Source organism: Cryptotermes secundus, unplaced genomic scaffold (genome assembly GCF_002891405.2).
Source record: "Cryptotermes secundus unplaced genomic scaffold, Csec_1.0 scaffold593, whole genome shotgun sequence".
Classification (NCBI taxonomy): Eukaryota; Metazoa; Arthropoda; class Insecta; order Blattodea; family Kalotermitidae; genus Cryptotermes; species Cryptotermes secundus.
Window position 1 is genome coordinate 1,333,811 of NW_019739960.1, and position 12,762 is coordinate 1,346,572.

The following is a 12,762-nucleotide window of genomic DNA, read 5'->3' on the forward strand; positions in this document are numbered from 1 at the left end:
TGCTTCGGCAATGAAGTAGAGCTATTCGAATTTGTTCCCGGAAACAGTAGGACCTTAGAACTTCGAATAAAATATGTATGCAGTAAAATAATAGCCCTAGGATTAAATATTTGCAAGACAAGCAACAAAAGAATCAACTTTAACAAATTACGCAACAGGTGACTACAGATGTAGTCTTGCAAGACAAAGGAGTCTTTAAACCAGTCCAGTGAGAGGAGATAACATATGCTGGTAGGGTTACAAGAGGTTTTCAGATTGTTGAATTTACACTGCCACACAGGCTTAAGCCCGACGGTACGTGAAACTATGGTCGTGCTGCAAAATGCGGACCGATATACGCCCTTCAGCCGTTCTTGTGCATTGTCCGCCTCTGAGGCGTACACCACACTTCTTAGACGTCCTTAAGGAAAATGATTAGGGGCATTCAGATCATGTGAATGACTCGGCCAGGACACTGATGCCCGCTTTCCTATCCATCGCCCGGTGCAGGTAGTCTGTCCCTGGCGGTGTGACTAAAATGGGCTGGAACACCTTTATACTGCGCATTTCGTCGAACATCCAGCGGGAAAGTTTACAGCTCTGACAAAGTGTGCTTCGTGTGTGTATTATCGATACTGAAAGCGCCGTTAAACAATACACGATAAAAATAAAGGAATGGAACCTGTCTTCTTATATACCAGCCCAAATGTTGATTAAAAACTGCTGTTGATGTCTTGGTTCGCATGAACTGTGTGGGTTTACCATGCTACAGTTGCGCAGATTGTGTGACACATGGGCTCATGCTAGGCAGCGCCTACAACACACACGCGCCCAACAATACAGGAGCGGCGTTTTCTGTGGTCTGCATACGGACCGTTGCAATGCAGCGCGCGCTACCCACGTTCTCGTGTACGCCGTGACGTCACACAGCAGTGGAGAGCATGTTTTTTTTTTGTGATGCGTGGTCTGTGCCGCGTCTGTATAAGAGAATCGATTTCCGAGACTAGCAGCTGTAGGAGTACAAGAAGTACAACAGAATACGAGAATAAGTTCAATTGTCGGTAGAAGATAGCCACGGGAAGTTAGTACGAGTAGTTGAAGAATTAGAAGTCAGAGTGTGAAGACTTAGTGCGTGATTAGAAGATTTAGTCACAATGAGACTGTTTTAATTCCGTTATCAGGGTACGACTAGTGAAGACTGAAAATTTAGTAGTTGAAGACGAATTAGAAGTCAGTGTGTGAAGACTTAATGTGTGATTAGAAGATTTAGTCACAATGAGACTGTTTTAATTCCGTTACCAGGATACGACTAGTGAAGACTTAGAATCCTAGTGCGTGTTTAACGGTGAACTGTAAATTATGTAAATCAGCGATAGCGCTGTACGAGATGGTATAGGAAAATTCCCGGACTGTTATTGTTGTAACTGCCTCGGTGAAAGTGGATGAGAGGGGAGGTCAAGGTCACATTTCAGAAAGACTATTGCAGCAATCTGCCACGTGACACCGCGCTGTGAACACGCATTGTTTAACACGAGTGCTTTTTCGACTTCGTGTTTCGTTTTGTCTGCGATGGATGGCAAAATCGAGCAACGGGTCTGCATCAAGTTTTGCGTGAAGCTCGGCAGATCCGCTGCCGAAAGCCTTGAAATGCTTCGTAATGCTTTTGGAGAACATTCTTTAAGCCGGACAGTAGCTTTTGAATGACATTCACGTTTCAAGGCCGGTCGAGTGTCAGTTGAAGATGAACGTTCAGGACTACCAAGCACCAGCAAAACCACAGAAAATGTTGAAAAAATTCGAGAACTCATCCACGACGAACGTCGCTGAAGAATCCACGAGCTCGCAGACACCGTTGGGATCAGTTAGGAGTCCTTAACAGAAAATTTGTACATGCGCCGCATTGCCGCCAAGTTTGTTCCCCGACTCCTGACAAATGATCAATAGCAGTGGCGCTTAAACGCATGTCTTGGACTACGAGAGAAGACGAACGAGGGCCCAGTTGTTATCTCTAAGATCATAACGAGTGACGAAAGTTGGATTTACGGTTATGATTCGGAAACAAAGCAACAATCGTCGCAGGGGAAGAGCCCACAATCACCAAGATCAAAAAAGGCGCAGCAGATCTGGAGTTCAACAAAGAGCATGCTCATTGTTTATTCGACATGAAGGGGATTGTTCACCGTGAATTTGTTCCTCCTAACACTACGGTCAACTCTGACTTTTGCTATGACATTCTGGGACGCTTGAGAGAAAAGATGCGACGAAAAAGACTGAAACTTTGGCACAACCGCAACTGGTCTCTTCAGACAACGCTCCTGCCTATAACTCCCTGAAAACCACAGAGTTTGTGACTAACAAAAACGTAGTTATCACTCCTCACCCTCCCTACTCGCCAGACCTAGCCCCCTGTGATTTCCCTTGTTTCCCAGATTGAAAATGAAATTGAAGAGACGACATTTTGAAACAGTGTCTGACATCGGAAGGGAACCGCAAGTGGTACTCGTCAGCATTGAAGAAAATGACTTCCGCGGTGCTTCTGAAGCGTTGAAAAACGATAGGATCGCTGTATACGTTCCCAAAGAGACTATTTTGAAGGAGATGGCAGTCAAATTGAGTAACTTAAGCCAGTATTTCTTTTTTTACCTAATCCGGGAACTTTCCGTTATCACCTCATGTTACTTGTAAGTACGAGTTGATTGTATAAGGTGTTAATAAATCTGCTCACCAATCCAACCCCTTCTGTAATCACTAATACACGTCTTTGTCAAGTGTATTGAATGGGCGAAGAGTTTGCAGCTATTATACAAGATATCGTTACCATGTTGTCAAAGGAACCACTTGGAAACATTTCTTGACGTGGACGAAAACCAACCAAACTTGGAGCTCGCACCCGTTGCAAATGGCAGAGATACAGTAACAGTTCATGAAGAACAAGCGCGTCCCATGTTCGGCAGCTTGTACACGACGTAATCATAAGCGGGTGGCTTCTGTTTTACGTCCTTTAGTAAAAATCTTTCGTGCACTTCTCTATCTTTCACGGTTTGTCCCCCTGATGCAACGGTCAGTGACATGGAAGGTGAGTGGGTGCGGAAGTCTGCGACGAGGATACCTCCTCACATATATCCTTACAGCTGTCCCCCTGATGCAACGGTCAGTGACATGGAAGGTGTGTGGGTACGGAAGTCTGAGACGAGGATACTTCCTCACATATATCCTTACAGCTGCCCCCCTGATGCAACGGTCAGTGACATGGAAGGTGAGTGGGTGAGGAAGTCTGCGACGAGGATACCTCCTCACATATATCCTTACAGCTGTCCCCCTGATGCAACGGTCAGTGACATGGAAGGTGAGTGGGTGCGGAAGTCTGCGACGAGGATACCTCCTCACATATATCCTTACAGCTGTCCCCCTGATGCAACGGTCAGTGACATGGAAGGTGAGTGGGTGCGGAAGTCTGTGACGAGGATACCTCCTCACATATATCCTTACAGCTGTTGCCACGGGCTTCGCTTAGAATGACGTGAATACTTTCAAATTCTTGGAAAAAGTAATCGTCCGTTTTAAACGCAGACTTAGCAATGTAACTACATCAATGGAAAAACAGTTCTTAACTGTTTGTGTACTTCACTGGAATTGAAGGCCTCGTGTCACATTCTAGTGTACATGGTCAACTCACTGTCACTGAACGCGCGACGACTGTGTGTTTCGACGTCGAATGGGAAATGCGGTAGTGTTGAAAGACAAGCAGTCATTCACATCTTCCACTCTCAACCCAGTTTCCTTAAAATGTGTTCCTGGAATAAAGTATTCTGAAATAAGGATTGTACTATCCCACAGCTTGCAGAGAGCTGAATAATGAGAAGCTCCATAACTTATACTCTTCTCCAAGTATAATTAGAATGATCGAGTCGAGGAGGATGAGATGGGCAGGGCATGTAGCACGAATTGGACGAAGAGGAATTCATATAGGATATTGGTGGAAAAGCCCGAAGGAAAGATACCATTAGGAACACCAAGACGTATGTTGGTGGATAATATTAAAATGGGTCTTAGAGAGATAGGATTGGGTGGTATGGACTAAATTGATCTGGCTTAGGATAGGGACCAGTGGAGGGCTCTTTTGAACACGGTAATGAACGGATTCCGCAAAGTGTCGGGAAGTTCTTGAAGAGCTGCACAACTGGCGGCTTCTTAAGAATGGCCCATTTCCATGAAGTTAGTTACTTAGTTACTATCCTACTGCTGCCGGGAACTCATGGGTCTCTAATTCATTAACGAAGAATTTGTGAACCAATGTTTATGTTAACTGTTTTCAGCGTTTTGAGACTATATCACTCACCCTCCAATTAACTGCGCTTATTTATACGTACGTAGCACCCTGCATAATTGTCAAATGTCCGTCTGTCTGTCGTTCCGCACTGGTCTTCCAAACGACGCATTGTAGGAAAACATTGACATTCCCGGAGAATGTTAATGTGCCTGTTACATTCACGAGTTAGAACCCAAGTTAGTTCCTTCCTTAGATATTTCCTCCTTGAGAAATGCGTTTCATAGATGACGACAGTGTTTGCGTAAGCGCGTTATGCTTTAGAGACTTTATGCGTGCTGTAGTTGTAGTGATTTAAAATGTGTAAAGCAGTGATATCGTTCTAGTTGTTTTTAGTTACTCTTTATAGGCGTTCATTAAATCAAATTATGAATGTAACCCCATTCCTAGTCACTAACACGTGACAGTAGTTTCTGATGTTGCAGTGTAGATGTTTCTGTAAATGTCTGTATATTCCATCTACTACGGGAACGATGGTTCTTCGTCGACCAGTAATTGCCGTAGACCTTCATGTCCTTAGATAATTACTGGATTATTTTCAACATACATCTGGTATTCATAGAGAAACAAACTCCGTGATTTTAGTCCGCAAGCGAACTATACCGACCGAGCACCGCTTGTCGGCGAAGTTTGGTGCCAACTTTTGCGGATAGCGGTGTCGCGTGGTGAGCGCAACGAATCCCCACGGCCGTTAATTTCGGTTTTCTAAACCGGAGCCGCCATTTCCTTGAAACAGCTCCTCAATTATCATCACGAGGCTGAGTGCACCCCGTTCCAGACACACTACTTGAAAAAAAAAATCTGGTAGCACCGGGAATCAAACCCGGGCCTCTCCATCTGTAACCAGAAACGCTGACCAATAGACCACAGAGGCGGTCATGGTACTTATACACCAGAAGGAAATTAAAACGTATTGCTTCCGAAAAGTTGGTATGATAACGTAGATAGGCAGAAGTCCGACGCCCTCATCTTCCTGTTTGACCCATTATGTGTATATCGGGTACTGGTGATGATCATTAGCAGCAAAGAAGAACAAAGTTAATCATATGCGAATTTGAACTGTTGGCGAATATAAAACAAGCTCAATTGCGATCGATTCTGAATTGTCAAGCTCTTACGAGCATGTCACGTGTGCTTGTTCTTCACTGTTTAAGGAACATGTTATTTCTGTGCGTTATTTACGAATAAAAGAGCCCGTTATGGGGAAGTTATGTTTGTCTCTGACAATTTGAGACTTCCTAAAGTCGGGCACTGGAATCGGACAATTCGAATTTTCGTTAGAAGTGTACAGTAATAACGGATAAATTACGTGAAAATCTACATAAGTTTCTCTGCTCATTTCGAGCGCGTACCTCACCAAATATCTATTGGTAAGAGAAATGTTTCAAACAAAAGTTATAGATAAGATCTAAAGTTTGTGATGACTGTACATCAGTACAAATATTATGTTTCTGGACATCGTCCTGTCTTTATATAAAAACACCGTCCTGTTTATTTTTCATAACACAACGTTTCGGAGACTGGATTCTCTCTCTGTCTTCAGGTAAAGCCTACTCTGCTGGGCTAGTCCCTATCTCCGGACACCTGTGCCACCACCAAGATGGGGTATACAAGTCAGACCACAAACCATCTGCGAGAACTAATAAAACATTAAATTATAACAAATTCTACACGTGACTCATTGCACCAGAGAACTATCACGATAGAACTCATCGCTGGAGAGAAGCAATATTCGAGAAGCAATCAACACAAGAAAAGCAAATTTTCCCACTCAATCTCCACTTGATGGAGTTGTAGTTATTTTACTTCTGCTTCCAGATGGGAGAGATGTCCAAGCTGGGTTGACTGATCAGATGGTCCAGCAGAGACATGAAGGCTGATTCCTTGTATTTCCTGTATGTGGATGTTGGGCTAATTTTGTAGAGACAAACTAAGTACATTTTTTAAATTCAGGTCATTTTTTTTCAATTTCTGCTTATTTAAAGATACCATATTTTGCAGGATTTGTGGTTCTCGTAGCGATGGTCATGAAGAGTTCTATCTTCTGCCATATAATGCTTTGTAGTCTGTTGAAAGTCAAGCAACATATCAGAGGAACATTTTACCTCGCTCTGTTTGCCACATTTTTAAGATGTTTTCTTGAAGCCTGAAGATGGAGGCAACATGTTCCTCCAAAATGTCGATTGACTTTCAATGTACTACACTGCGGTATATCCCAGAAGATAGAAGTCTTCAATAATTTTGTTACTTTCTCTTGCAATATGAGAACCATTCAAAAGATTCTGATGGAGTCTTATATTGAAAGGGCTAGTACAGATTTTCAGTGGTCATATGTCAGTCTGTTTGTGACTCGGTGTCGGCACATATACCTTTGGACATATACACATGACTTTAATTTGATATGGGAGACTTCCACTGAAAGTTGTCAGACTGTTCCAATTTTCAGACATATTGACCCACAGTAAAGTCCACTTTCCTTTTGGCCACAAGATGAATTTTACATGAGCCATTCCTTTAACAGGAACTCAAAAAGATACGTCCATAGTTTCAAATTTTTAAGTTCTCACACATTACATTATTTCATGTCTGGCTGAACAACCAGTTTCAAGAAAAAGCGATATTCTTATATGATTATGTGGAAGCCAACAAAAATACCAATTTCTCTCAAGGACCTGTTCTGTGTGTGCAAGATTTAACAATGTATCAGTTATTTAACAGCATTTAAAATGCTAAATATGACAGAAATTATTTCTAAAGAAGACACCTTAATACTTGGAAGGATTATTTATTGATTTTGTTGTTTAAGAATAGAAGTCAGAATAGCTCAGTTAGCATAGTGACTGGCTACAGTCTATACTGCTGGGGTTAGATTCCCAGCATGGATAAGTGATCTTTACCTGCACTGCATTCAGACCAGTCTGCGGAACACCCAGCCTCCCATTGAACGGGCACCAGGGGCTATTTCCCCGAGGGTAAAATTTAAAATTTAAAACATTACTGGAGTTATATAAAATGCAGTAGACCTATAGAATTTCTTCCATGGATGTTCCATGAATAAGAAAAAGATAATTTGAAACAAGGTTTGAACTTCAAAATATGTAATGAAGTTCGATGTTGTTCACATTCAATGATCTCAGTGTTTACACAACTGCATATAAAACTGACTGTTACATTTATTAACAGCTGGTATGTATTATGAAAATGGAAGCAAAATATCAAATGGATTGTTCACCCCACCTGCTGAGCCATTCTTGCCTGCTGTGGACCCTTCAACACCCAAGCTGTCCAGGGCAAAAAGGTCTCCACATCAGCAACAAGATGAGCTGGAATTCAAGAGTCTGGACGAAAATGACGAGGCTTGGAAAAATGATTCACTTGCCTATACAGTAAGTAACAATAGTTAAGTTTCTTACCTTGATATGTCTGTAACCTGCCTCTGCAGTAAAAAGAGCACTCTCTCCTGAAATGTGATACCCTAGAGTCTGATGGATTGTTACCAGTGACTTGGAGGAACCTTTGCCTCCATCTTGAGGGTAGAAGAGTTCTTCTTTTACTCTGAAGAGAGACGCAACACACTTCTGTAACACATTGGTGACCATCTGCCAGACTGTATGGTATCACATCCCAGAAGACAGCAATTTTTATATTCTACAGCCAAGAGAATTTCAAATCTCACAAGGTTCAGTAGCATTTAGTAATTTAAATAATTGATCAATTCTGTGTAGCATAGCCCTTTTTAGAAAAGGAGTCAAGAAATTTCTTTCCTTCTATGGAACTTGAAGGAAGAAAATGTATTGGTGGTGTACAAGTCCACCCATAACGAATATTTCAGTAGTCTCATTCACAGTGTGTGCTTGTGGTCTAAGGCAGTGTTTGTCAAGTGATGGTATACGTACATGAGAGAAGTCATAACTGAGAATTGAATTGAATTGAATTTATTTACATTCTATAAATCCTAANTGGGTGTTAAGTGAACATAACTGAAATGTCTGAATATTTGTTTTTAAGTTTCAACTGAGAAACAGTTTTGTAAATTGTTATCAGTGTAAAAGGTCTATGTGTAGAAGGAAATTAAATGTGCAACTGTTTTTGCATTTGAAAACTTTTGGTACTTTGAACACAAATTTTGTGTTCTTTGTTCTTTGTTTGTGGATGATACTTGTATATAGTTGACAGAGAAGCAAGAACATCATGTTCTTTGCAAATTGTAACATGGCCTAACTGCAGTGAAATCACGGTACAAGTGCTGGAACATGAAACTCAATGAAGGGAAAACTCAGGAGATCAATTTCTCTAGAATACTTAAAGTGTGTTGGTGTCATCTTCAATAGGAGGATGACATGGAGGCTCTGTATCGAAAGTACTGCATCCAAGGCTCTGGGCATGTACATAAAGACCTATTTGCTATTCAAATGTGAGCATTAAAACATTAATGCTAAACTAGGTCAATAATGGTTTTTGCCTGTCCCACCTAGGAGTGTGCAGTGGACACTCACCATTTGAAACTGCAGCTTCTGCAGAACCGATTTAACCACACTATTGACAACATTGATTGGTGCACATTGGTCCCCAAACTGCACGTGGCTCTCAGAATTCTTTATGTGTACAATTATATAACAAAACTGCAGGAAACAGGCAGAAAACATCCAAAATCATCAAAATCGAAATATACATAGTGTGACAAGGAGAAGCCTTGCCCTGGAAGTATAAGAAGCTTAAACTCAGTGCAATTTCAGAGTTGTAAAATAAGTTGAGGCATAATCCACTGCAGAACCATGCATTTACAGATGTCCTGTGTATATCTTAAGTAAATGTTTTTCACTGTAGTAAAGTGCAAAGCATGTATGGTCCCCATAAAGCACAAATGCCCTTACTTGGGTGCTCCGCAAGTGAAGAAAGAGTGAGAGCAGGTGCAAGCAGACTAATGTCGGAAATAACAAAAATTTGGTCATGAGTCCTGACTGGGCCTGAAACCAGGAGCAGCTGAAATTTGCTGTACTGGATTGGGCTGGGTTTCAGTATACTTACAGCATGCAGTGAAGTAATGTAATGAATATAAGGGGTGGCCATAAAAACCGGCCCCCGCACTGCGACCTTCAATGATCTATTGTGCTTCCCCTTGGATTAGCCCTTTATTAATCCTACACTCTTAATAAAGTGTAAGTCCCTGCTTATGGGGGCATCATAAAAGTGACTTGGTTCCATAGAGAACTGACCCAAGTGACGAAATCTTAAATGAGCTATGGCCTCACAATCACACAGGTTATGTGTGGCTGATTCGTTTTCTTGTAGGCACCTTTCACAAGTTGAGTTATCTGTCAGTCCCAACTTGAAAAGGATGCAATGAAGTAGGTTGATTATGCAGAAGAAGAAAGTGAAAACAGTATCTCTTCATGACATCTAGGAGCATTAAAATTCCAAATATGTAAAAAGTATATGAAACTGTGTGTAGTCTGATATGGATTTCATCTTTCAATTCTTGTTAGAATATAGAATCTTACACTGAAAATATCTCTGTCCCTTACAAGCATACGGATAATTCTGCTGTGTCAGCTATGGATACTTTTGAGGCTGAAGAACGTGCCATGAAGTTCCACCTCCTGAAGGTATGTGTAACTGTTTACATAGCATCAGTATACTGCAGAATTACGTGATTCATTGAATGTGCAGGAACCTAATTTGTTTGAAGGACCACAGTAATTGAAAACCTAAATACATATGTATATGGGCTAAGTTGACAAAATATGTCAACCAAGAGCTTGAAAAATATACAATATATGTATATTGTGACTTGTACAATATCTGCATAAACTTCTCTGCTTTTAAGAATTTGACTAATATAGTATCATAATTTCTTCAGTGTGCATCATAAAAAGTGTCATCCAATTTCCTGCTCTTGACTGCATCTATACTTATAATTTATAAGTTGCTGGCACAGGGATATAGGTTTAACACACAGAAAAGATTAATGTCCATGTATTAGTTGCATAACAGACTGAAAAGCTAATTCAGCTGCACTTGCTGTCTTGGCTGACAGTACATTAATCAAGTCAAACAAAAAATGTAAAATTAAAGCTTTAAATTAACTGAGTTAGGACCTGAACCATCTTATGGTACATCAGAGAGAGTTGAGTTGCCAGGTGGGCTGTTATTGACTGGCTGAAGCAGTACCACCGAGAATGTTGCAAATCCTTACCTAGACAAAATATGGAAAGCACTTCCTTTGGGGACCCTTCGTCAAGAGGGCTTGGGGACTACTTGAACCAAATAGGAACCAGTTAAAAATTTTACAGACTACTTACAGGATGAAGAAAGCAGTCTTCTGGGATTTGGCACCGTGTATATGTGGTGTTAACCGACGTTTCGGAGGAACTTATCGCGATACATTCCTCCGAAACGTCGGTTAACACCACATATACACGGTGCCAAATCCCAGAAGACTGCTTTCTTCATAGTCACCGCCGTGAAAGCCTCAAATCTTACATACTTACAGGATAATATGACCTGAAAAGACTTCTGCTGAAAATGGTATTAGTATTAAACTACTTGTTTAAGGTGCACTGACAAGCAGCCTCACAAATCCCATCTGCCTGTGAGGTTCTAGCTGAATTAAGATTTCATCAACTGAGACATAATTTCATGAAGTCACATGACTATCAGATGTCCTCATTAAGCAAATAATTGCTCTTCATTTGAACTGTGGAGCTGCTAGAGGATAATTTTACAAAGACTGTAGCATTAAAATTTAGGATTCTGTTACACTAACATAATAAGTATTAGAGATTTATCAGTCATTTCCTTCCAACACTCACTGTATGTCCCAGGCAGTGTGGTTTTAGCACACATCACTTGCATACATCAGGAAATACCCGTATATTACAGGGTGGGGCGCAGAAACTTCCTTATTTTGAAGGCAAATAGAAGAAAAATTATTGCTGATAGACAAAATTTATGTTTAGCTAATGAAAGAACATACTTTAAAGTTTTAAATCATGTAGTTTTAAACAAAATATCTTGAAGGTGGTGGCCACCATTCTCTATGCACTGATGCAACCGTTTTCTGAAGTTCTTAAGTTCTCTACCCACAAAACAATTGATTTCCAGTCAGGAACCGGACCTCTGGGCTTAATTCTGAAGTGAGTACGGAGCGCATGCTGCGCCGCCACATAGGAATGGTTGTTCGAAAAATAGGCTTCAACAGCAAACGCACGCTGCTCACTCGTCCACCTAATGTTTCCTACTGAGAGGTATTAGACAGAAACTTCCGCGACTGCTGCGTTCACCGAGCCTATCCCCACTTTTCTGTGATCTCCCCTCCCTTCACAATTTGTCTTCACAAAAAGGAAGTTTCTGTGCCCCACCCTGTAGCTTTGTTCATTTGATGAAAATTGAAGGTTAAAATCAAAGCTCCAGTCCATTAATTGCAGTCCAGTGCATAATTGGTACAATTCTCTATTTCTTTTGATCCTTGGTATACAAGTATTTGCACTGTAGGTTGTCTTTTGTTTGTTTGCTGTAATGTGTAATGGCATGTGTTTATATTTTTGGTATAGTTCTGGTATAGTATACATATTGTAATATGTAAGTGTTGCCAAGAAACGACTAAAGAATCACTGATATTTATAGACTGTAGAATATGGTGACTCAAAGCATGTCATTTAACATTCACCCCTTGAATGTAGTCTGATTTAATCTAATCTAGTGTAACTTAATTCTGATAATGGCTACATTCCTCTGTGTTCATTGCCTTCTATGTGTACATGAGGTGGACCACACAAATGTTTATTTAGTTTAAAATGGGAGAGGCTTAATGAGGTCTATGATAGAGTACTGCCATTTGCATGCAATCTAATTTCCCCTGGCTGGTGTCTCTAAATTTGGAATATAAATCAGTGAATTTACTTTCTTAGACAAATGCATCAGAAAATGAATAAAGCACGATTTCCAATGTGAAGTGAAACCCTAAAATCCAGCATCTTTTTTCTATATTAAAATGTTCATGTCAGTACTATTAAGGAGAATGAGGTTGGCAGTGCATATGACACATGAAAGAGGTGAGATATGCATGAAAATCACAAAGGCTACAAGGAAGACAACTCTTGGAAGTCCTAGGCATAGATGGGAGAATGTTATTAATATTTGTCTTAAAGAAATGGGGTGGGAGTATGTGGCCTGAATTCTTGATGGACTCCAGTGACAGGTTTTTATGAATATGGCAATATACATTTGGGTTTCATAAAATTCATGGAATTTCTTGAGTAGCTGAGTGACTGTTAGCTTCCCAAGAAGGGCTCTGTATCATGGTCACGGCGCTCTGAAGTTGTTTGACCAAGGTACTTTATGACCAGGCCTCCACCCACTGCAAAAGGCATATTGTGTGGCTACTCCAGCCTCGAAACCACTCCTCAACAACTCGCTAACTGCCTACTGGTACAAGCCGAGACCACCATCTGTAA

At 40.9% G+C, this 12,762-nt stretch overlaps 1 protein-coding gene across 2 annotated transcripts in view; it reads left to right on the forward strand.

Annotated features, from left to right (window-relative positions):
- LOC111872178 overlaps positions 1–12,762 on the forward strand; it is a gene marked incomplete at its 5' end in the record, with an annotated part of 117,391 nt that overhangs the window by 89,493 nt on the left and 15,136 nt on the right. The window contains 2 exon segments of one of the 2 annotated variants that reach the window (XM_023865787.2): positions 7,490–7,692; positions 9,835–9,912. In XM_023865787.2, the coding sequence (XP_023721555.2) occupies positions 7,490–7,692; positions 9,835–9,912 (281 nt within the window). 2 annotated transcript variants of the gene reach the window in all.